Source organism: Hypomesus nipponensis, chromosome 18, assembly GCF_054491055.1.
Source record: "Hypomesus nipponensis isolate SF chromosome 18, ASM5449105v1, whole genome shotgun sequence".
Classification (NCBI taxonomy): Eukaryota; Metazoa; Chordata; class Actinopteri; order Osmeriformes; family Osmeridae; genus Hypomesus; species Hypomesus nipponensis.
In genome coordinates, this window is record NC_140378.1 from 1,436,147 (window position 1) to 1,459,623 (window position 23,477).

At 41.5% G+C, this 23,477-nt stretch overlaps 2 protein-coding genes across 2 annotated transcripts; one reads left to right on the forward strand and one right to left on the reverse strand.

The window, feature by feature from the left end:
• Positions 1–13,310: 13,310 nt before the first annotated feature.
• Positions 13,311–17,093, reverse strand: wnt10b (wingless-type MMTV integration site family, member 10b). The gene is made up of 4 exons (XM_084679967.1): positions 17,023–17,093; positions 15,769–16,031; positions 15,021–15,466; positions 13,311–14,757 (listed from the first exon to the last, which is right to left on the reverse strand). Exons 1-4 carry the CDS (start codon positions 17,091–17,093, stop codon positions 14,245–14,247), a joined length of 1,293 nt encoding a protein of 430 aa, XP_084536093.1. The 3' UTR covers positions 13,311–14,244.
• Positions 17,094–20,364: 3,271 nt separating this feature from the next.
• On the forward strand, positions 20,365–23,209 carry wnt1 (wingless-type MMTV integration site family, member 1). The gene is made up of 4 exons (XM_084679968.1): positions 20,365–20,465; positions 21,705–21,958; positions 22,198–22,463; positions 22,718–23,209. Exons 1-4 carry the CDS (start codon positions 20,365–20,367, stop codon positions 23,207–23,209), a joined length of 1,113 nt encoding a protein of 370 aa, XP_084536094.1.
• The last annotated feature ends 268 nt before the right edge of the window (positions 23,210–23,477 follow it).

Genomic DNA, 23,477 nt, shown 5'->3' on the forward strand with positions numbered 1-23,477 from the left:
CTCTCTCTGCTTTGTCCGACCAGATCATCTGGCCTGCCCATGAGAAACTGAGCAAGTGCAAGTGCAATATCGGTTTTTCCTGGAGAGAAATCAGATATTGCATCAGAACCAATACTTCACGCCACAAAAACAGTTTTTTCCCTTCCACTGTTGGCCTCTTCAACAAGGCCACGGGTCCACACTGACTGTAAATGATTTCCTGCTTAAAACACATTGCATTTACACAATTCTATCTTGTACATTTGTATCTTTTGTAATATTTGTATTTTTTTGTATTCTCATATTGTAATTGGCAACTTATTTTATGGCAACTTTTTTTTTATAGTACATTTTATTTAATTCTAATTCCACTTAGTACTGCTAGTTTATGTACCCTTAATATAGATAGTCCACATATTTTAATTTTAGGTTCCTATCTGTTAATTGTATGCACCTTCCTGCCAAAGTAAATTCCTTGTCTGTGTAAACTTTCATGGCGAATAAATCCCTCTCTGATTCTGGTTTTAAAATCGTCTTCCTTGTGCTTTCTCTGACATTTTTACCCGCCTCTCCATTGAAGTTAGTGAGAGTATTTGAAAGGCTGCTCTCGCTTCAAGGCTCATGACTGAAAATCTGTAAATGTGAGCTCTTTAATAGTTACATTGGCTGAAAGAAGACACGTTTTCCTACGTTTTAAGGTACGTCAGAGGAATTTGTTGAATATCAGAAAAAGAGCAGCCAGCAGTGTGCCACTCTGCTGGCTGCTCAATCATAAACATCAAGAAGGAGCTAAATTTTTCATTGAAACTGTCACAATTCCAAATCTGCTGAATATTTTAAAAAGTTGAATCATTTGGGAATAGCTGAATGTATTGTGAACATTTTAAAGGTTGAATGGTGTCTCTAGCTGAAAGTATGCTGAAGTAGTTAAGTTTGAAAGAGGAGGAAGCTTTTTAATGATTTGAAAGGATTTACTATTTCTTTTAATGGGAGAATAATTTGCACAAAAACCTTAATTCTTTAAAAAGTATAAAAGTGAGAAATGAGCCAAGAAATACCACAAGTCATAGCACACATCTCCTGAAGGAGCTGAACGTTTTGATACCAAAATTGTAGGAATCGGTGAAAGTATGCAGGACTAGTTAAAGGGCAAAAAAACAGTTGAAGAACTCAGAAGTTGAAACACAAGATAAACAGGAAAACAATAGTGAGAATGCTTAACAGCATTCTCACAATTATAATAAATATATATGTGAGAGAACAAAGGTTGTGCCCTTGCCGAAGGCAAAGCACACCCAATTAAACCAAACTGGAGGCATGCCATTCCACCTTTTTGGCCCAAGCTAACCAATGACACCAATGGATTACGCTTATTTAAAGGTGATCAAACTGAGTTATCACTTTCAAAAATGCCAGAACAATACAAAGATGGCATCAAGGCTTGAACAATCGAACATTGTGTAGCACCTATGACGGTTGAACAGTGTGATAAGGACCAGTTCTAGATTCGTTGGGAGCAGTAGCAAGATTTGGGTTAGAAATAAACAGACCACAGACCATAGAATAGATTTAAATTTGCCGGCGTGCTTGATCTTGTACTTAACCAATGGATATCCTTTAAACCGAAATAAAAACAGACATGTACTCTTCAAATGAAACTTAGATTTTCACTTGTGATCTTTAAGGTGGATCCTGTAAACCTTTTACTTTGACCTGTATTTATATTAATCCAAATAACATTTTTATCTATACCTTCTATATTCTATTTTTCCCATGGGTTGGATCTAAATTATATTTCTTTTAAGTATTCTCCTAATTAGCTTTAAACAAAAACCGTTCAGCTAATAAATTGAAACACTTTTCAATTGTATTCCAATCACAACCAAAACTATTATGACATCAAAACCTACAATGTAAAATCAATTCAAATCAGTTCTAAATCAGCCAGTCGCTGTTTTGCAACCCTTCACTGTGCAGAGTCTTTTGATACCAACGTTGCAGGTCTTTCGTGTGCCGTCTTCTTCCTAGGGAGGAGTCTATGGGTGGCTCGCCATCTTGGTCTTCACACGTGAAGTGGACCATTCAATTTCAAAGAACCCCAAAAAACCTGACCTGTTTATAAAACAGCGTCATACATACAAACACAAAATTAGTGTAATTTCTCAAAGAAAACAATTTAACCGACACTGTATACATTTACAATGGCATGCATTTCAGAATGAATCAAACAAAATGGATGCTAGCTCGTAGCTACTACATCGTAGGGTCTTTACAACATGAGACCAAAAAGTCTTCAAAAATAATTAATACAACCGATACATTGACTTTCTTTATATTGTAGTTTGGCTTTGACAAAACATATTATCAAAAGAAAACTTACCAATTCCGTTCAACGAATTTCCCAAAACAAGTAGTTTCACTAAGACAACCAACACCGTGGTTGGCGTACTTTTTTCTTGTTTGCTCTTGATTATTTATTTCTCTCTTTAGTAAATCGTTTTTTTTTTTAACAAACTTTAGCTATGTTTGTTATAAAGTATTACCAAACTTTAACTCAAGTTTTCGTTCTTTCTTTTTAATGCAGTATTCTCTTTTCTTGCTAGAACTCTTCTCAAGCGTTTCTCTCTCTCGTTCTGGCAGTAGCAACGTCTCAACTGCTTTCGCTCAACTTTTGCTGATTGGCTGATCGTCAATAGGCTACTCTTAAAGAGACATCACACATGAACTATCAAGCCTATTGTTAAACCTATTACTTTATTTGTATTCTACTTATTCAAGTACCCTATTTTTATTTATGTAATTCACCTGGGTTACACTCTCCCCCTCTAACTCTATGCAAGCCCCTTTGCATAGCAACAGGCTGAACTGTTACGGGTTCAGGCATCTCAACATAACTAGGTTGAATTAAAGAGTTGGAAACTGCTGTGCTCAAACTTTGGAATAAAGATTGGACAATTGAGACGAGCGGATTTCCTAATTCAGGATAAGTTAACCTCTTAGACTTCTCTTTTATTCTTGTAGAACGTCTAAGTAAATCATCCATTTTATATTGATCATTCCCTGAGGTCGTTTCATTCATAATTGCATCAGGCATATTTTCAACTAACTGAGGCTCTATTACTTCTTCAGGTCTATCAGACAAGATCTCAGGTATGTCTTTTTCAGAGTCAGATATAGCTATATCACGTTTTGTCAAGGTACACCTTGATTTTCTGACCTCACTCCTGAACTGTCAGTGTTTTCCTAGGTAAAGTTTCCACTTCAGGGTATTCCGATTCCATTTCTGGTAAGGAATCCATCCCAGATATGCACTCCGTGGCCGGTACGGACTCCTCCTGCGGTAAAGTCTTCAGGTCCAGACGAGTCTTGGTTTGCAGAACCACTGGAATGCTCTTGTGGATGTCTTACGATGTCACAATGTCGCGTAAACCTTGTGGTCGTCAAGAGTGGTGCATCTCCATAAGAATAAACCATATGGTCGTCTTCAGAGGTAATATCCAGATCCTCCTGCTCTTCCACATCAGGGTTTTGTCTTGTAGCTGGCCTTTTGCGTGCTTTGGGCACCGCATGATCTTCAACACAGGTAGGTAGAAAACCACATGGTGAAACCCTGTATAAACAGGGAGGTCACCTGCACGGCTTACGACAACATGCACACCGTCTTCCCATTTATCCGCCAATTTGTGTTTACCCCTAAGTTTAACATTTTTTACCAAAACTCGATCACCAACATTTTGTGTTGACTCAGTGACTCGCCTATCAAATCTGATCTTATTCCGTTCACACTTTTTGAGTGCATTTTGATTGGCAATCCTATAACTCTTCTAGTTGACTCTTCAGATCTTGTACATACTGTGAATGTGACTTCTTCTGGTTAGATACAGGGAGATTGAAAGCCATGTCAACTGGTAGTCTAGGTTGTCTCCCAAACATGAGTTCATATGGAGTATAACCAGTGACATCATTTTTGGTGCAGTTATATGCATGTACTAACGGTTTAACAAAGTCACGCCAGTGAATTTTGTTACTTGGGTTTAGAGTACCTAACATCTGCAAAAGCATCCTGTTAAAACGTTCAACAGGGTTACCCCTTGGATGGTATGGTGTCGTTCTCACTTTTTTGATCCCAGCAAACTCACAAAGCTCTTTGATTGTCCGTGATTCAAAATCAGGACCCTGATCACTATGAAGGCGCTCTGGGAAGCCATAGTGCACAATGAAATGGTCCCATTTTGCTACAGTTCGAGCCTTTTGGTTTGGAGGTGGTATAGCCACTGCATACTTAGTAAAGTGATCTGTAATCACCAATATATCCTTAGTGTTACTACAATCTGGTTCCAGAGAAAGAAAGTCCATGCAGACCAGTTCTAAAGGCCTGCTGGTCTTAATGTTAACAAGCGGAGCAGCCTTCTCTGGAAGGGTTTTACGTCGCACACAGCGGTTACAAGTCCTGATCTTTTCCTCAACAAATGTCGACATCTTGGGCCAATAGAACCTTGATCGAATAAGATCCAATGTACGGTCAATGCCCATGTGGCCCATATCATCATGTAAACTTTGGAATACAACAGCTCTCAACACATCTGGAAGCACTAATTAGAAAGAAGTGTTGGCTCCTTCCTGCCTTCTTCTATAAAGAACTCCGTCTTTTAGCTCCAAACGGTTCCACTCGCGCAGCAACAGAGAGAGCTCTGGAAGCTCCTGCCTAGCAGTGGGTGGTGGTTTCTCTCCTGTCTCCAACTGATAGACAACCTCCCTGATGCTGGGGTCAGCTCTTTGTTTTTCTACAAGCTCTTTTTCTGACAAATGGGGAATAACAGGACAACCATCCTGATGCTCTTCATCTTGGAAGACGTCTGGTATTGCACTGGAATTCATGGCAAGAGACTCAACCAATACAATCGCAGAGTGCCCATCTTCAAGATTAGAGGAACGGACGAGGTGTCGATCACAGACGGCTTTGACCACATCTTTATGGACTTCTTTTAAATGATGGAGAGTAAACTGATGAATTCGCTCTTTCTCCTTTGAGGACACGTAATCATTTGAAAGTTGGTCATGAGGGAGTCTGGAAAGAGAATCCGCATCTTGGTTTTGTTTTCCTGCGCGATACACCAGTTTGAATGAATATGTGGAAAGGGATGACAACCACCTGTAGCTTGTGGCATCCAGTTTTGCAGAGGTCAATATGTAAGTCAGTGGATTACTATCGGTTAAAACAGTAAATTCAGTCCCATAGAGATAGTCACTAAATTTCTCTGTAACTGCCCATTTGAGTGCTAGGAATTCGAGTTTATGGGCGGGATACCTAGCCTCACTGTGGGACAGCCCTCTGCTAGCAAATGCTATTGCCCTCTTCTGCCCATCTTGTTCATGATAAAGGGCAGCGCCTAACCCAGTAGTACTTGCATCCGTGTGTAAAATGTAAGGGAGCTTTGGGTTGGCGAAACCCAACACAGGGGCCGAAGTGAGCTTTTGGATTATGGTGTCAAATGCCTGCTTACATTTTGGTGTCCATCTGTTTCCAAATGGCTCCTTGGGATTATGATAGTCACTTTTTTCCCACTTTCTTTTGATTTGCTTTTGCAGTGGAGGATACCTCGCAGTAAGGTCATTTAGGGGTCTGACTATACTTGAGTAGTCTTGGATGAATCTACGGTAATACCCTGAGAACCCAAGAAATGACCGCAATTCTTTTAGAGTTTTTGGATATGGCCAAGATTTTAGTGTTTCGATTTTCTCAGGGTCAGTTTCAACTCCGTGTTCAGATACAACATGCCCCAGGCACCGCACTGAGGTTTGTAAAAACCTACATTTTTCTGGCGATAGTTTCAGGCCATATTCTTTTAGACGGTTTAGTACTTTAAGTAGTCTACTTTCATGTTCTTCAAGTGACTCTGAGAATATGATAAAGTCATCAATAAAAACAAGAACCTCTTTTAGGTGTATATCAGCCATGCAACGCTCCATTAGGCGTTGGAAAGTACTTGGTGCGTTTGTGATTCCTTGTGGCATACGATTGAATTCCCAAAACCCTAACGGACACACAAATGCAGTCTTCTGTTTGTCAGATTCCTCCATTTCAATTTGGTAGTATCCTGACTTCAAATCAAGTACGGAGAACCACTTTGATCCAGTTAGAGCAGAGAAAGTCTCTTCAAGGTTTGGGAGTGCGTATGCATTCTTTACTGTCTGCAAATTCAGCTTGCGATAATCAATGCAGAGCCTAACATCACCATTTTTCTTTCTCACAACTACAATAGGAGATGAGAATGGAGACTAATTCACGCACAACTCCTGAGCTCAACAGCTCTTGTAGATGCTTACGGACTGCATCTATATCTTGTTGGTGAATTGGTCTTGCTCTTTGCTTGATTGGAGTCTCATCGTGGAGCTTAATGTGGTGCTTTACTTTGCTTGTATGAACAAAATCGAGTTCATGATGAGCAAACACTTCAGGCATTAAGTTGAGCTTTTGTGTAATTTGTTCTCTCCATTCAGCCGAAAGGGGAGAACCGTCAAAATTGAAACACAGGCTAGAGGTTTCAACTGTCTCTTTCAGGTGGTCTGAAGAATTGTCTGTTGACACTGAGTGCTTCTTCAGCTCAACACTCTGTACAGCATGCACCTCTGCCACTACTGTCCTTGCTGGAATGATAATGTCATGACATGTTTCATTTTTTACCATAACTGGTAGATGGTTATTCTGCCTGGTAAGACAAGTGATCAACTCACGGCACACCAAAATTCCACCTGGAAGAGAGGAAGATGATGGTGGCTCCATAAGGACCCATTTTTCAGAGTGGGACCCTCGGACCCTAACTAATCCCTCAAGGATAACAGTTTGATTAGCAGGTATCAGCTCTGGCATTTTTGCTTTAAGTCTCACCAGTCCCAGGTTACTGTTGAATGCTTCTTCATGCCTAAGTTCAAGGATGTTTAACACTGCTCGGTAGCTATGTTGTAACGGTTGGTGATTGGCTTGTTTTTTCTGACTATAATCAGAATAGAGGATGTCAAGGGTATTAGTAACAATCAACACCTGTTCTTGAGCACGGAGATTGGGTAGCACCAATGCTAAGGTCTTTACGTCCATATCAGTCCCTACAAACTCTATAGCCTAGATAGGGAACTTCCATTAGCCCCCTCAACTTCTAGGAGACTGTTTAATGGTTTAATGGCTTGGCTGGATAAATGTTGCTCATAGAATGACAAAGGGACTGTAGTAACTTGTGACACTGTGTCTAAGAGACAGTTCACTTCATCAAAAATGATGACTCGTGCTGTGCTCTTGGCACCAACTAACCCTTTTGGTAGTTTTACAGTGGGCTCAGTACTGTGTATATATTTTAGTGAAGCTCGTTTTATGTCATTGGGACAATGTTTGGTCTCTCCAGCTCTTGTTTGTCCCCCAACAGGAGCTGTTTTTAGTTTAACTGTTCTGTAGCTGGATTTAGAGCTTCCCACTTGATCTGCCGTTCTCTAAGTTGTTTTTTCTTAGCTGCAACTAAGGTGGGATTAGATTCACCGTCACAGGATGTTGCTATGTGGCCATCTTTGCCGCACTGAAAGCAATACCAAGGCCTAGGCTTGCTGTTAGATTTGAAGCCGGGTCTTGACTGCTTCACAGGCTTCTCACTCGGTTGTTTGGCATTGTCTTTAGGTGAACCTATATAAGTAGTGCTTCCCTTGGGCTTTTTGTTGCTTTGAGTCTTAAGGTGTGAAAGCTGACTTTTGAGCTCAGCTATCTGTGTTTTTAAACTTGCTGTTTCACTAACCACCTCAGAGGGCTCACCAAGACATGCTTCCTGCAGTCTTCCCGACAGACATCACCCGAGTCTTGGAGTAGCCAACTGGTTGCTTAGCTGCGCCAAGGTGTTGCTTCATACGAGTCATTTTTCCTTCCTGCTTATCTTCTTCTGAGCGGAGAAGCAGCAAAAATTCTGAAAATGACGGTGGTTTATTTTTTTTCTGTTCCAGACCGAGGTCCGTTATAAGAGCATTGTCCCAGCAACCTCTACAGAATTGCCTAAGAAGTTGGCAATCAAGTGCATCGGCTGAAACACCACCCCTTCTCATGGCCATGCTCAGGGTAACTTACAGCCTTTGCAAGTAGCTGGATGGCTTTTCGCCATGATTTTGCAGGGTTCCCATGAATTTGGCAAAGAGCTCGTTTCCATCTTCAACCGTGCAATATGCTGAGTCTATCAGCTGAACGTAATCAGTCGCCAATGCTTGAGGACTCAAATGCTTTATGAGGTCTGCAGCTGGTGGCATAAGACTATCAACGATTCTTCTAGTACGTTGAATATCTGACATGCCAGGGTCATTCAGGATGAGTTCTACATTTGCCCGCCACATGTCAAAGTCTGCTTCATTGTTTGGAAGGGGGGATCTACCAGAAAATGCTCTGAGCCTTGTTGTTGCATGGAGCTGGGAGTTTCCTCATTCCTGACTGTGTTCGACAATTACCCTCTGCACATCAGTGGGGTTTACATCACTTAAGGTGATTGATGGGGAAGTCTTTACATTAGCCGGTTGGCCTAGTACAGTTGCTACGGTATTGGTCAGGTTTTGAGGCGGCGCAGAATGCACCGTGGATCTATGGTCATGCGGCTGTGCCATAGTTAGGTCTAACGATTCGGGACCTGTGTCTGTGTCAAGGTTAAGAGTTTAATCATGCCGAGGAGAAGTAGAAGGCTCACTAAGTTTAGTTAACTCCTCATTAAGTACTTCCTGAAAGGATTTACCAATTAACTTGGAAATTGCCTGCAGTTCTTGGAGATAACTCTTAGTTGGCGCTACTACTGGCAGTGGCAGGATATACTGTGGCTAAAGCCTCTACATGGAAGATAACCTCTGCTTGGCTAGGGTTCTCATAATTGAGAGGCAAAAGGGGTTCAATTGACTTAATAGAATTTACCTACGAGACATCTCTTATCATGTTTCTGTGGAACTCAGACGCTGGGTCATCCACATGGAGATACCGATAAATGGAACCAAAGCTTTTGAAATAGTCAGAGAGTTCTTCATCTAAGTCAGTAAGGCCACTAACTATTAGAGAGTTAGATATTTTCACACGTTCACGCATTACTACATCCATTTTCTATTCTGCCGGACTTAGGACTATTTTGGATCTGTGAAGTTGGTTTTTTAGAATTAAATATGAAGTTTCTTCTATAGTAACTGCTCCTGGCTGGCTCGCCAAAGATAATGTAGCACCTATGATGGTTGAACAGTGTGCTAAGGACCAGTTCTAGATTCGTTGGGAGCAGTAGCAAGATTTGGGTTAGAAATAAACAGACCACAGACCATAGACCATAGAATAGATTTAAATTTGCCGGCGTGCTTTATCTTGTACTTAACCAATGGATATCCTTTAAACCGAAATAAAAACAGACATGTACTCTTCAAATGAAACTTAGATTTTCACTTGTGATCTTTAAGGTGGATCCTGTAAACCTTTTACTTTGACCTGTATTTATATTAATCCAAATAACATTTTTATCTATACCTTCTATATTCTATTTTTCCCATGGGTTGGATCTAAATTATATTTCTTTTAAGTATTCTCCTAATTAGCTTTAAACAAAAACCGTTCAGCTAATAAATTGAAACACTTTTCAATTGTATTCCAATCACAACCAAAACTATTATGACATCAAAACCTACAATGTAAAATCAATTCAAATCAGTTCTAAATCAGCCAGTCGCTGTTTTGCAACCCTTCACTGTGCAGAGTCTTTTGATACCAACGTTGCAGGTCTTTCGTGTGCCGTCTTCTTCCTAGGGAGGAGTCTATGGGTGGCTCGCCATCTTGGTCTTCACACGTGAAGTGGACCATTCAATTTCAAAGAACCCAAAAAAACCTGACCTGTTTATAAAGCAGCGTCATACATACAAACACGAAATTAGTGTAATTTCTCAAAGAAAACAATTTAACCGACACTGTATACATTTACAATGGCATGCATTTCAGAATGAATCAAACAAAATGGATGCTAGCTCGTAGCTACTACATCGTAGGGTCTTTACAACATGAGACCAAAAAGTCTTCAAAAATAATTAAATAATACAACCGATACATTGACTTTCTTTATATTGTAGTTTGGCTTTGACAAAAAATATTATCAAAAGAAAACTTACCAATTTCGTTCAACGAATTTCCCAAAACAAGTAGTTTCACTAAGACAACCAACACCGTGGTTGGCGTACTTTTTTCTTGTTTGCTCTTGATTATTTATTTCTCTCTTTAGTAAATCGTTTTTTTTTTACAAACTTTAGCTATGTTTGTTATAAAGTATTACCAAACTTTAACTCAAGTTTTCGTTCTTTCTTTTTAATGCAGTATTCTCTTTTCTTGCTAGAACTCTTCTCATGCGTTTTTCTCTCTTGTTCTGGCAGTAGCAACGTCTCAACTGCTTTCGCTCAGCTTTTGCTGATTGGCTGATCGTCAATAGGCTACTCTTAAAGAGACATCACACATGAACTATCAAGCCTATTGTTAAACCAATTACTTTATTTGTATTCTACTTATTCAAGTACCCTATTTTTATTTAGGTAATTCACCTGGGTTACAATTGGTTTAATAAAATTTGTATTAGGAGAAATGTACTAAAATTGACCATACACAGAGAAGTTTCACAGTAGTTTGTGTTTAATATTAATAATACATAATCAAAAGAACATTCATGTGACTTGCCAGAGAGCCACCTTTAGGCGTCGGCTACATAAGACGTAAAAGTCTAGTGGCTAAAATGGCGCCAAATAATTCTGTCTTTTGCAATAGCATGTCAGAGATAATTAGCTAACAAGATAACAAAATCAAACAACTTTAAAAAGAGGCCTCTTCTCATGAAAATTGGGACATCAGGGCCAAAGCAAGTTGACTCAATATCTCCACATACAATGATCAAAAGGTTGCAGGTTCAAATCGCTCTGCCCTTTAATAAGTAGCTTTGGATAAAAGCGCAAGCTATATTAAAACATTGTTATAAACAATTTTGGTTCTCAGCTTACTGGACATATGGCTTCATTTATTTTACATATTTCTATCTGGAACCTAACTACTTTACTATTAAATTTCTGAGCATAAGATCAGAGCAGTGTTTGCAGACTCTTTCTCTCTGTAATATCAGGGCAAGGTAACCAGGTTACAGGATGGCCTGGGTGATATACTGGGGTATCCAAAATTGTACTCTCCATCGTCTGCCTGTCATTGGCTTTTTGAGAGTCTTTTTCGATGTAGTATAGACAGAGAGTAAAAGTCAGAAGAGACAGAGATCAAGAGAGCAGTAAGCAGCAGATGTTTGCTGCTGCACACCAGATTACAGGGTGGAGTGGATGTTGTGGAAAGGGGGAGGGGGGGGGATAGCATGAGCATGTTTCTGTTTGTGGGAGTTTTGTGGGAGTTACAGGGGGGTTAGGATACAGAAGTGGGAGAGGTGGTAGGAAAGGTGGAGGTAGGAGAGGTGGGGTAGAACGAGCAAATGGGTGGCGAGGGGTTGTGGAATTTAAAGGAGACCCCTTCTTTTTCCTACTGAAGTGCATGCCAGCCTGTGCACCACAAGCACACACAATCACAAATCCAGCTTGGTTTTGCTAGTTTGTCTAATGAGGGACTGCGTGTTGCGGGCACGGGCTTTGATGTTCCGGGTAGCTGGCTCCTTGCGTTTTCTGTCTTTCCCACTCTCCTTCTCTTTCTGTCCCACATCAAAAACTAGAAGGGAGCCGGGAAGCAGATGTTTCGAGCTATGTATTTATACGTAATGTAGGCCTACTAGATTCCCTCACTCTCTCTCCCTGTCTGTGTGTAAAATATCTATCTATCTATCTAATAATTTTCCCTTATGCACGTAAAATTATCCTGTCAATCTAAGAATGGGACTGTTATCTTTGCACCCCCAGTCTCTCCCTCCCTTTCATTTCAGAGTCTGGTTGTCATTATTCAGGGGGCAGTCAATGTTACTATGCATGTGTCAGTGTCTGCAACCATTGAGGGAGGAGAAAGAGATTGAAGAGACCAATCCAGTGTTGTCCAAGCTCTCTGTCTCACACATGGGAGTAAGTGACAGGAAATTCCCCTTTGCAGCAGCAGCTCCAGGGTGAAAAGATAAAGGAATGAAGAAATTCAAACCAGAAAAATCAAACCACATCTCTTATCATTCAATTCTTGTCTCTCTCCATCCCTTCCTTTTTTTTACACTCTCACTAAATACTTAATACCAGTACGCACATGCTAGAGTTGGGGATGGAGACATTTAGTCCCAGTAAATCCCTAGATCTACTCTCAAAAGACCGTTTTTGTTTAAATATATTTAGATTACCTGAGGTATGTGTCTGTGTGTTCCACGTGTGTAGGACAAACTAGTAATGTTCCTACGTTCCTGTCTCACGTTGCTAAAGCTGCACTCTATATGGGAGCTCCCTAATGTTTGTATGTGTGCACATGTGCTTTTCAATCTGTGTTTAATTCTGTGTGTGTGTGTGTGTGTGTGTGTGTGAGAGAGAGAGAGAGAGAGAGAGAGAGAGAGAGAGAGAGAGAGAGAGAGAGAATGTGAGTGAATGTGTCTGCCTCCCAGGCAACTGTGTACAGACAGGACATGGTGTCCTCTATGTAGCACATGCTGCTGCTGTCTCCCTTAGCTGTGAAGCCATCGACAGAAGTTTCCCCAGTGACAAGACGGGTATAACACACTTCTTCTCCACTGTAATTAAAGTCATACTTTTAGGAAACAATATCCGGCAGCCATAAAAATAAAAAACCTCTGTCTGCGAGAAGCTGCCATAAAAACTCTCACCTCCTCTCCTCTTTTACTTTGGAGAGTGTGTGTGGTGTGTGTGTATTATGTGTCTCCTCCTAAACCCTTCTGACACCCAGCCCAAGTGTTCTCTCAAATCCTGACCATAAGGTAGGAGCCAAGTCTCGGGGCATTTTAGACTGAAGTGTCAACATTCAAGAGCCAATCATCAAATTGTTTCTGACATTAGCATGAGCATTTCTTTTGTCTTTAGCATTAGCAATAGTAAAAAAACTGATATAAGCACTTCTGTTGCAGTATGTGAATAAGGGATCTCTGTGTCTTCTGTCCTTATAATCTTATTCAAATGATGCTAGATAAGGTAAACCTACGTTTACATACTGTGTGTCTACAGAGGCCTAATAAAATAAACAAGCCTTACCAGGCTTACCGCTGAGCTCACAAATAGTGTCAAGCAATATGGAACTCATGGAGTCTAAGTGGTTGCGGTCCACAACATATAAGACACCTGCCATGAAGTTAAATCACAGTTGTACATATTTACTGTATTGATTCTCAAAAATCCTGTAGACAAAAAATAATTTTAACAATGATACAGCAAGTTTCATGGTAGGATCATGTTATTTTCTAGAAAATATACCTTAGATTACCTGGTATTTGGTATGAGGGGATGGAAACATTCCAAGAATGGAAAATATTCCCTTGACCTCGGTCACTGTTACATGGTTGGCCATGTTGAGTTTACATGAATTTCCAGTAGTTCAAAGCACATCATTGGGCAGAACTATTAGTCTTCAAAGACTTGCTTCATTGAGAATGAAGAGTTAGTCTTTTAGTCTGTCCATTTAAGCACAGGTGCATAATATACAAATGCCACAATTGTCCTGAACCTCATTAGTAGAGCCTGTATCAACATTCAAAGCATGTTTTTTTTTTGCATTTAGACTATGTTAACTCATAAGGCATCATCTCACCATCCAGACCCCAACACTCAGTCTCATATTTTCCTATCAAAACTGCTCCAAAGGGTCTGTGACGTATGGGAAGAAGAAGGCAGGGTCCAAACAGGCAGAGAGCAAGAGAGAGATAGAGAAAACAGAGGGAAGACAAATTACTTGAGTCATCTCCTCTTCAATCTCTGACTTGACATTTTGAGAATAACAACAGCAACAAAGAGAAAATAGATCCCAGATGACAGAACCAAAAAGAAAAAATAAGAGGAGGGGGTACATAGATTCTCTGGGAAACTTAGATCTGGGAGAAAAATAAACTCGGAACGGGTAACTGGGGGGTTTATGTGCATTGTTGGACGTTAAAGACCATTTTGATTCACAAGTCCTGGAGGGACTAAAACAGGATACTGGCTGTCTTACTCTACTCGCACCTTACCTCCTCATGGATGCAGCAAGGTGCATGTGTCAAGTCATATTGGTTTGGGGAAGGCAATGATTTTAGCTGTAGAACCACCTAACACAGAATTATGGGTGGGGGGTGAATGAGTGGTTTACTTGCACACATTGACCCACTCCGTGACTCGGCACTCCTCGCAGAGCACATAGCAGCACCAGTGGAAACGGCAGTGGCATCGCTCGCTGCGTGTCTGCTTCAGAATGTTGTGTCCCCTGCCGCAGCACAGCGAGCTGCAACTGTCCATGCTCTGGCTGGTCTTGTTACAGATACGCCCCTGCGTGCCCAACGAGTCCAGTGACGGCTCTCTTTCACAGAAGTCTGGTGATTTCTCAAAGTAGACCAGCTCCCGGGAGACACTCCTTCGCCGGCCGATGCTGTTGAGCCCCCCCGCCCCACCGGCCCGGTTCTCATTGCTGTTCATGGCTCGGGGGTTGAAGACACCACTGTTCTTGTTCTGGGAATTGATGAATATGGCAGACAGGAACTTTTCCCGAAGGAGGGATCCAACTAGGCGGAAATCAGGGGAGACGTACCAGCAAGTCTTGAACTGGCAGCTGCCTGATGTACCATGGCACTTACACTTTCTCTTCATGTTGACAGCCACCAACTAGGAACCAGAGGACAGGGACCAGACAAAGAGAGAATCGTCTAAATGTTGTTTTTGAAATGTTTCATGTTATCTTTGTCATTCTATTACAAGCTTATTATCCAACATTGGTGATGTTAGTCACATTTTGCCAAGTCCTAACAAACTGTTATTAAGGTAAAACGTTTTTGACCGTTTTAAAGGTTTTAAACCTGTTTTTATTGGTTTCTGATCTCACTGATCAGAAAAAGACACAAGATGTAGCCTATTGTTTGACTGCTCACCTGTCTGCCAACTCGATTGTTGTGTATCCTCATGCGGGCGTGAATGTCCCGTGGAGATCCCCTAGAGTCTAGCCAATCTCTAGAGAAGCGCTCGCCAAAGCGAGCATCGTGGCTACACCCGCCCCACTCCCAGGTCTCTTGCAGTGAGCTGAGTTCATCTGAGAGGGGTTTGAGGAGGGCAGAGGGGTGGCTGGTGTGTCGTCTGGTGGGTTGCTCCCCACGACGACTGCTGAATTGTGATGCCTGTGCCACTCCCATGCTGACTTCTCCCCTTTGAAGTGTTTGAAGCTGAAGCTGTGTGAGTTTGATGCGGATCTTGTCATCATCCAATCGACGCTTGGCCTCACAGCCGCAGCCACTCAACTTTCCTAAGCTGCAGGCTGAAGCCACGGAATGAGCTACCCCTGCAGCCAGCAGGGACAGAGAGAAAGCGCTCTCACGAAAACCTGTGGAGACATGCCAGAAAGTAGTTGAGCAGAAGTGATGACATGGCTCTGTAGCCACTGTGAAAGAATTACAATGAAACTTTATTGTAATATAATTCCTTGTAATTTTCTTATTTTATTCTGTGAAAGATCAGAAAATAAAAAAATCTATCATGTCTGACCTATAGTACATACATGACCATTATTATTTTATGCCATAATTTATGTTATGACATGGAGGGGTGGGAACATATCCTGATGACCTCCGCAAAAGAATGTTCCCATCATACCCATGCCCCCACCCTACCCAGAAATCCCCTCACCCCTATTGAGGATGGCGCTATGGTGGGGCAGCTTTCCCTGGCCCTCCAGCGAGGAGCAGTTCCAGCGCTGGTCTCTCAGCTGATGCTGACACTCATGAATAGCCACCTGGATACCCTGCAAGGCGGACGCCGTCACATCCGGGCTGCGCACACACAGGCGCATCTGGCGCTTACTCAGGCCAGCCAGTCGTAGGCACACAGAGTTAGGGGTCAGAACTGGGTCGCCTGCCACCTTCAGGCCTAGTATGTCATTGCACAGCACCCTGGGAGAAGGAGAGATGTTAAAGCAAGGGGCTGTGTCCTGGTAATGTTAAGAACACGCCCTTCCTGTGTCCCCTTATTTGAGGGTGTATTGATATGATATTACTATCTTGGAAACTGTCCAAACATTTTTGGTCATAAAGGGTTTCTTTTATTCAGTCATGTTCATCAGAGATACCTAAAGAAGGGGAGAACAAAGAAAAAAGGGAAGGAAGATAGGAAGGAAAGAAGGAAGGAAGATTAGAACTAAACTAACAAAATTGAGTCCTGAGAGGGAACAGCAGTGAGTGTAAACATTTACAAAATTGTGTTCAAATGTAAGAATCATTGGTTAATTAGACTATGTATTTCTGACAGCAAAATATTAAAATAACACAAAAAAAATGTTGTTTTGGGTAGTTTTCCTGTTAACACACCAAAGAGTAGGGTACCATAATGTGTTATTCATATTACTGGAGACTGAGGTCTGTATCTGGAGAGTACCAGGATCCTAAATTATTCTTAACAAAAACATACCCAGTACAGTGCATGGATGACTCCCAATTTCCCAAATTAAGTGAAAGTAGGAAGGTTTAAATAGTGTGCAGTGGAAATATTGATCTCTGCTTGCTTTTGACAGCTAGTGAATTGAAGACAGAGTTTTACATGTCTTTAAACATGCACTCTGTCGCTGGCTTTCATTATTTGTAGTTTGTAGTTACAGTGTATTTGATTGTTTGTGTTTATGCCTTTGTCTGTGATCTTTTTATGGTGCCCATTCTAGATTCACAACTGTCAAGAACAGGATAAGAAGCACCAAAATAACAATGTATTAGGTAAGGGGCCACAAACGATTGCATGCCCTGTTTAATAAAACAAGATTACTGAAATTATGTAAATTTAACACACTTTGTTTGAAATAGAATATTTGTAATTCATGTTCCCCAATTATGATATAGTCAGTCGTCATCTATAGACTAATCCCGGCGCACCCCACTCATTAAATCAACTTACGTGATTGCAGGTGAGAGAAGTGCTGCCAAAATCAGGACTCGGTCCCAACGGAGTTTTTGCGAGATCTCCATTTAACCGTCTGTCCTGACGTGACATTAAAACACTGGTATGATGAGTCGTATTCCCAAAGAATCACAGCAGAGAGGAGTAAGTATATTGTTGCGCCCCCCAAAAGATCGAGGAGTGAGGACAGCGGGCAGAACAGTTTGGGGCGAGTGTGAAGGGGAGGGGGATAAAAAGAAGGGAGGGGAGATGCCTTTGCAGTAAGTTGTTTTCAGCTAAGAAAAATGATCAATAGTTGACCGTGATTAAACCGTGAAAAGACCGCTCGCAACAGCACCTAGTATTGATTCACAGATAATCAAATCACGAAAACAGGCTAAATCCGGACATGGAAGGCATAACCATAGAAATTGACAAAATCAAATATTTGTCATAGATATAGGCCTACTGAGGCTATATTAATAAGCCTATGTCTCGCCTGCTATCGTCCTAATTCGTTCATTCAGTGACAACGAATGCGTCACCTTGATAAAACATCCTTTGAAGTCAAGACAAGCACAAAACATTTTTGGGGGTAATTGAATGATGGGGGAGGGGTCGCTGCTAGTGCCACTGTACAACTGTGAGAGAGGCGACGGCGGCGGCAGCAGGCAAGCGCTCCTAACCCTCCAACAATGCTTGGTCCAGAGTCATCTGGTGCCCCCCTTCTTGCAACTCAATGAGCTGGTCTGTTCTTTATAATTGTGTTTAAAACAACGTCACTCTATGAACAGTCCGGGTCCTTTCATTTCACAGTAGAGGAAATAAAACTTTGCACACAGATCTGGTTCAAATAAAAAAATGTGTTGTGCGAATACGTTAGGCCTACGATATTTGCTGCTTCATGCTTTAAGAAAATTGAAATGTCCCACAGACAAAATACGCATTTTCAAATAAGATAAGAACATTTATTTGGCTTGTATAGTATATTTAGTAATTTTGTCAATTTAGACATTATAACACCAAGATTTGAAAAACCACACATTGTCCCCCTCAAGAGCGTCTGCTAAATGACTCCATTGTCTATTTGGCATCTGTCAATGACATGTCAACAGATCTCTGCGCATCCATCGGTGCCGCCGCTGGTTGCCTTATTCAAAAAAGATGGTTCTGTAAACAATGTAAGACTTCTTCCAACATTTAATCGAATATTTTTGTTACTGACGGAAGTTAATTGCAATAGGACGAGAAGTCAATTAACAGGCCATTTGAGGTCAGATAATTTTTTGGGTGGGGGCTTTGAATAATCAAACATGAATAAACCAAGGCATAGGGACTATTGTTTTATTGCATATTTTTGTTTGGTTATCAAATTAAGTTACCCCCCCCCCCCCCCCTCCAAATGCGGCCCACATGACACCAATACTCCATTTAATCTCCTTCTCCTTAAGCTTTGGCAATGAAATGTGCATTAGCATTCGGCCTCGGCATGTATATCTAAGTGGCTTAAAAAGTGATTTGAAGTTGATTTGTATATAAAAGGCGTCCCTTTATCCGGATTGCCACTCTAATCTGCTACGTTTCGGATGACTGCTTCAGGAAACTCGTTTGAGCACCTTCATGAGCGGAGAGTAGGCCTATAGGCTATAAACGTAAGATGGGCGCTTGTTTGAAGCCCCTTTACAAAAGCGCACTTCCTCATAGTGTGTGAACGTGCGAAAAGGAGAGAAAGAGATCAAATGCCATAATTCATAAATCCCTGTTGACCTGTCTAAATAGCATGTGACGAACCCATGATACATTTCACCCCTGTAATTTCATAGGGTATAGGCTATAGTGATTTCAATGGTCAGTAGGCTATGGGGGCCCGTGACATAGGCTACCATTGAGATAAATACACAACCCTTTCTATGAGTTGGAGATGCCACAGTGTGTTCATGAACACAAATAGCTATGGGGGAGGTCTGTCGTCCACATGTTTTATTCCCTATTCGTCCCCTAAGATCTTAGAGATAGTAATTTCGCAAACGTCTAACTTGAAGAACAATATTACTGTTAAACTAGTGACTTGATTGAATGAGAAAAGCTTTTCTAGCATCGTCAGCCTTGATCATCCGTTTTCCTTTGACAATGTGTGTGGATTTTTGGACGCCGGGCAACTGGCTGTCCGCGTTGAACTCTGAACTTTTCTTGATGTTCAGAAATACACAGAAAGTCGTTTTTGTAGGCTATTAAAATTGTGAGGAAGGCAACCGGCAGCACTCTAAGAAAGTGCGCGAGCTGTTTGAGACGCGATTATAAGGAAGCAATCCAATAGCCGGGTAAAAGTTTCCATCACTCACTCACTCATAGGCTATACTGTACTGTATAACACCAGCCTCGTGCAGCATAGGAAACTTACGCACGGCAACCATCGTTAGACACACACAACTGTATTTGCGATAAGGGATAGGTAGCCTACCGCAAGACGGGATGTGGGAGAGAATGCTGAGGATATGCCGACATACATTAATTTAAACGAAATTAATTTCGTACATTCACAAAGAAACTCTATGAACTTTTTGATTAGAGTGAGATTCCACTGAAATGTGTTATCAACACTGCGGATTGCCCCGACTTTCCCTATTTTTCTTTATTCTCTTTCAGTCCGGTTCTGTTTTCTTTATTCATTGTGTGTCCTACGAAGAGAATTAACTACCCCTCCTTCCAATCCTATTGAAAAGGCGCCGAAAAAAACAGAGGGAGATGAGAGCAGCAAATCCCTTTTTTATTCCTCTTGTAGTGCTCAATAAGAGAAGAATGTGTCGCCTATCAGTCACCGAGGGGATCAAGTCCTCGGGACTGTCCCACGCGTTCAATGCGCTGACTAGAGCATCTGTGAACTAGAGAGCAAGATAGAGAAAGAAACAGTGAAGAAGAGAACTGACTGGCCCGGAGGTAGAGCAGCATCCCTGCCTGGACACTTCAAGTCGGGACAAGAGTCATTTAGCAACCTGTCTCCTTGCCAGATTCATTTGAGTCAATAAGGGCTATTCGTTGCCTTTTCACCTTTCGAGTCCTCTCTGATAGTGTGGTGAGTAGCTACACCTTGCGATGATCAATTATACCATTAGGTAACACATAAAACATGCGCTCCATCTATGCATTTACCTGTGATTTATTATAGGGTTTTAGAAGAACTGTTGTTACTGTTCATTTTGTTATAACTACCATGTAGAATTGGAAGAGACAGGTTTTTCAGAAAAGGTAGGTATGTTCATCAGTTAAATTGGATCAGTGCTTATGGACCAATATTGAGCATTTTATATCAACTTAATGGAAGTCTAAAGGTTTTCGCTTTTCACATTTTTATTGAAGACAATGCGGGCCCTCGCTCTTATTCTGGGAGTGAAAGCCGCATGCATCCTGCTGGTGTCATCTCTCTCAGGCACGGGCGCCGTCAACAATAGCGGCCGGTGGTGGTGAGTTGAGTTAATGTGTGATGTATTAATTCCATTCCGCGTGGCTCCTGCTCATTTCAACGGATCCCTGCTGCTATGACACATTGGTTTAGTGCTTAATTGACTAAACGATCCAGAACATTTAAAATGGTTTTAAACATTCACTTCTCTATACAAAATAACGTGCTATTGTTGGCGCCCATAACAATTTATCTCAGTTTCTACGTAAAAAACTCAAACAGCGACAGCAAGCCATTACGAGGAACTTAGGACGCCACACGTCCTAATTACCGCGTTCGTAACAAATAAAGCGTTAAAATCGTTATATCGTGATATCACGCTCTTCATGAAAGGCCCATTTGATATAAGGGCGAGTAAACTGTAGACTAGGCTACTTTTTAGAATAGCCTAAGCTATAACCATTTTATTTGGGAACTGCTGGAGCCTATGCGTATTACATGTTCACGTCTCTCACTACACTCTTTAATCACTCACCGCGCTCTCTTTCTCATACTTACTCTCTCTCCCCCTGCCATTTTGACAGTGTGTTGAACACCAGACAGCATTTTTCAGTTCAATGTGGGATACATTAAACTATATATGGATTCAACGGTTGTAAGCAAATCATTCAAGGTCGTATTCGGGGTATTTTTCTCGAAATGTCTGAAAAATCCCAAACCCATTAGATATATTTGGCAAAATAGACAATGTAATAACTTGTCAATATCTGTAGATGGCCTATCCATTATATCAAAAATAAACACAAGTTAAAATTGTGTATATAACTATTTTATATATATATATATTTTTTTTTTATACAGTATATATTGTTTTTTAACCCTTTTTTAAATGGTCATGTAATTGTTTTTCCTTGTTTAGTTTCATGTCTGTAAATGTCAAGATCGTAAATAGATCATCAAATTATGTTTAACCGAATGATCTGTGACTTTAAACACAGTCAACATAGTTTATAATTAATTAATCAAGTGTGGGCAACCTCAGTCACACGGAGTCTCTGTCTCAGTCTGACATGTAACACCATTACCACTGTAGAGGACAAAAAGAAAAATACACAACAAAAGAAAACAAAATTGGGTTGAAACATATATTAAGGTTGTTTCTTCTGTTTTTAACCTAGAATTTCATCATCTCATTCTTTATCAAATCATATTATGCAGAGACTTAGTCATATTTATCAAAGACATAGTGTGCAGGTGATTAGTTAAGGTTCTCAATCTGCACTGTTTTATGCTATGCCAGGGGAATAATGAATGTGGCCTCCTCTGCCAACCTACTCATCAACTCCAAGAACGTGCAGTTGGTCCTGGACCCTAGTCTAGCTCTGTTGAGCCGACGCCAGCGACGCCTGATCCGCCAAAACCCCGGGATCCTGCAGGCCATCGCCACTGGCCTGCACACGGCCATACAGGAGTGCAAGTGGCAGTTCCGCAGCCGCCGCTGGAACTGCCCGACCACTCATAGTCCAGTAGTGTTTGGTAAAATTGTCAATCGTGGTGAGTCGCTCTTTTTGTCTCTCACTAGGCAACCAAAAGACAACTGTGGGCAGGATATCACATAATCCTGACAGGTCATTTGATAAAGCTTATCTTGACATCCTGCAGATAAGAGTTTATTGTTATTTAGAAAATATATTGTGCCATTGTGTGGAGTACACATGTATTCAGCTTCAAAAGGTATTTGGAAGTAAAGATGACGTTTAAAAAAGCAAGGATTTCTGCTGTTGCTGTTTCAGGTTGCCGAGAAACGGCATTTGTATTTGCCATTACGAGTGCTGGGGTGACGCATGCAGTGGCCCGGTCCTGTTCTGAAGGCGCCATTGAATCCTGCACGTGCGACTATCGGCGCCGTGGGCCTGGGGGACCAGACTGGCACTGGGGGGGCTGCAGCGACAACGTGGACTTTGGCCGCATGTTTAGCAGGGAGTTTGTGGACTCCAGCGAGAGAGGTAGAGATCTGCGCTACCTGACCAACCTCCACAACAACGAGGCAGGAAGAATGGTGAGGCACTTTCTGTTGAAAAAAAATAAAGCTTCATATTCTCACTCTCTAAAGGGAAACATAGACATATAACATATCAGATTTTTTCTGAATGGTGTCTGAAGAGTTGCACTTTTTTGTGTACTTAGTTTCTGCACATCACTGCTTGCCATGCTGGACCAACAAAGCTTTGTACAATTTAAAGTACAGCCTCAAAAGGATATTCCTCAATGCTATCTTGTGCTCAGTCTTACTCTCCTCCTTTCTCTATCCAGACAGTCTCATCAGAGATGCGACAGGAGTGTAAGTGCCATGGCATGTCTGGCTCTTGCACTGTCCGCACCTGTTGGATGCGTCTGCCCAGCTTTCGTGAGGTGGGTGATTTCCTTAAAGATCGCTTTGATGGCGCCTCGCGAGTTATCTATGCCAACAAGGGCAGCAACCGCGCCTCACACCGCGCTAACCCTCGACACCTGGAGCCTGAAAACCCTGCCCATAAACCCCCATCATCAAGGGACCTGGTTTACTTTGAGAAGTCTCCAAACTTCTGTTCCTATAATGGCAAGACAGGGACGCTTGGTACTTCTGGTCGGACCTGCAACAGCTCTTCTCCTGCCTTGGATGGGTGTGAACTGCTCTGTTGTGGTCGAGGGTTCAAGACACGGACAGAAAGGGTGACTGAGAGGTGCCACTGCACCTTTCATTGGTGTTGCTATGTGAGCTGCCTCAACTGCACCAGTACACAAACGGTATACCATTGTCTCTGAAAGAAAGGGAGACAAGGTAATTGTGACAGTAAATAAAGGTAGTATTTGGTACATAATGTGCTAAGTGGTAAGGAAGCATAACAGAATACACAAAACAGCACTATGGTGCAATAAGTGTTTTCCGGGTAAGGCAAGCATAAAGCTAAGGACGGGATGTACAAGAAGTGTGTGCTTCATCATACTCTCAAATGACTCAAATGATGAAAATGCATGGTGCCGATTGGTCTTATGAAGGTGTTCAATGGTCTAGCCTTTTAAAGGAATCAAG

Coding starts and splice junctions, on each gene's coding strand:
- wnt10b (XM_084679967.1), bottom strand. CDS start 17,093: ATGGAGATCTCGCAAAAACTCCGTTGGGACCGAGTCCTGATTTTGGCA. Junction 15,467..15,768: donor TAGCGCCATCCTCAATAGGG/GTGAGGGGATTT, acceptor ATGTCTCCACAG/GTTTTCGTGAGAGCGCTTTC. Junction 14,758..15,020: donor ACAATCGAGTTGGCAGACAG/GTGAGCAGTCAA, acceptor TCTGGTTCCTAG/TTGGTGGCTGTCAACATGAA.
- wnt1 (XM_084679968.1), top strand. CDS start 20,365: ATGCGGGCCCTCGCTCTTATTCTGGGAGTGAAAGCCGCATGCATCCTG. Junction 21,959..22,197: donor TGGTAAAATTGTCAATCGTG/GTGAGTCGCTCT, acceptor TTGCTGTTTCAG/GTTGCCGAGAAACGGCATTT. Junction 22,464..22,717: donor ACAACGAGGCAGGAAGAATG/GTGAGGCACTTT, acceptor TTCTCTATCCAG/ACAGTCTCATCAGAGATGCG.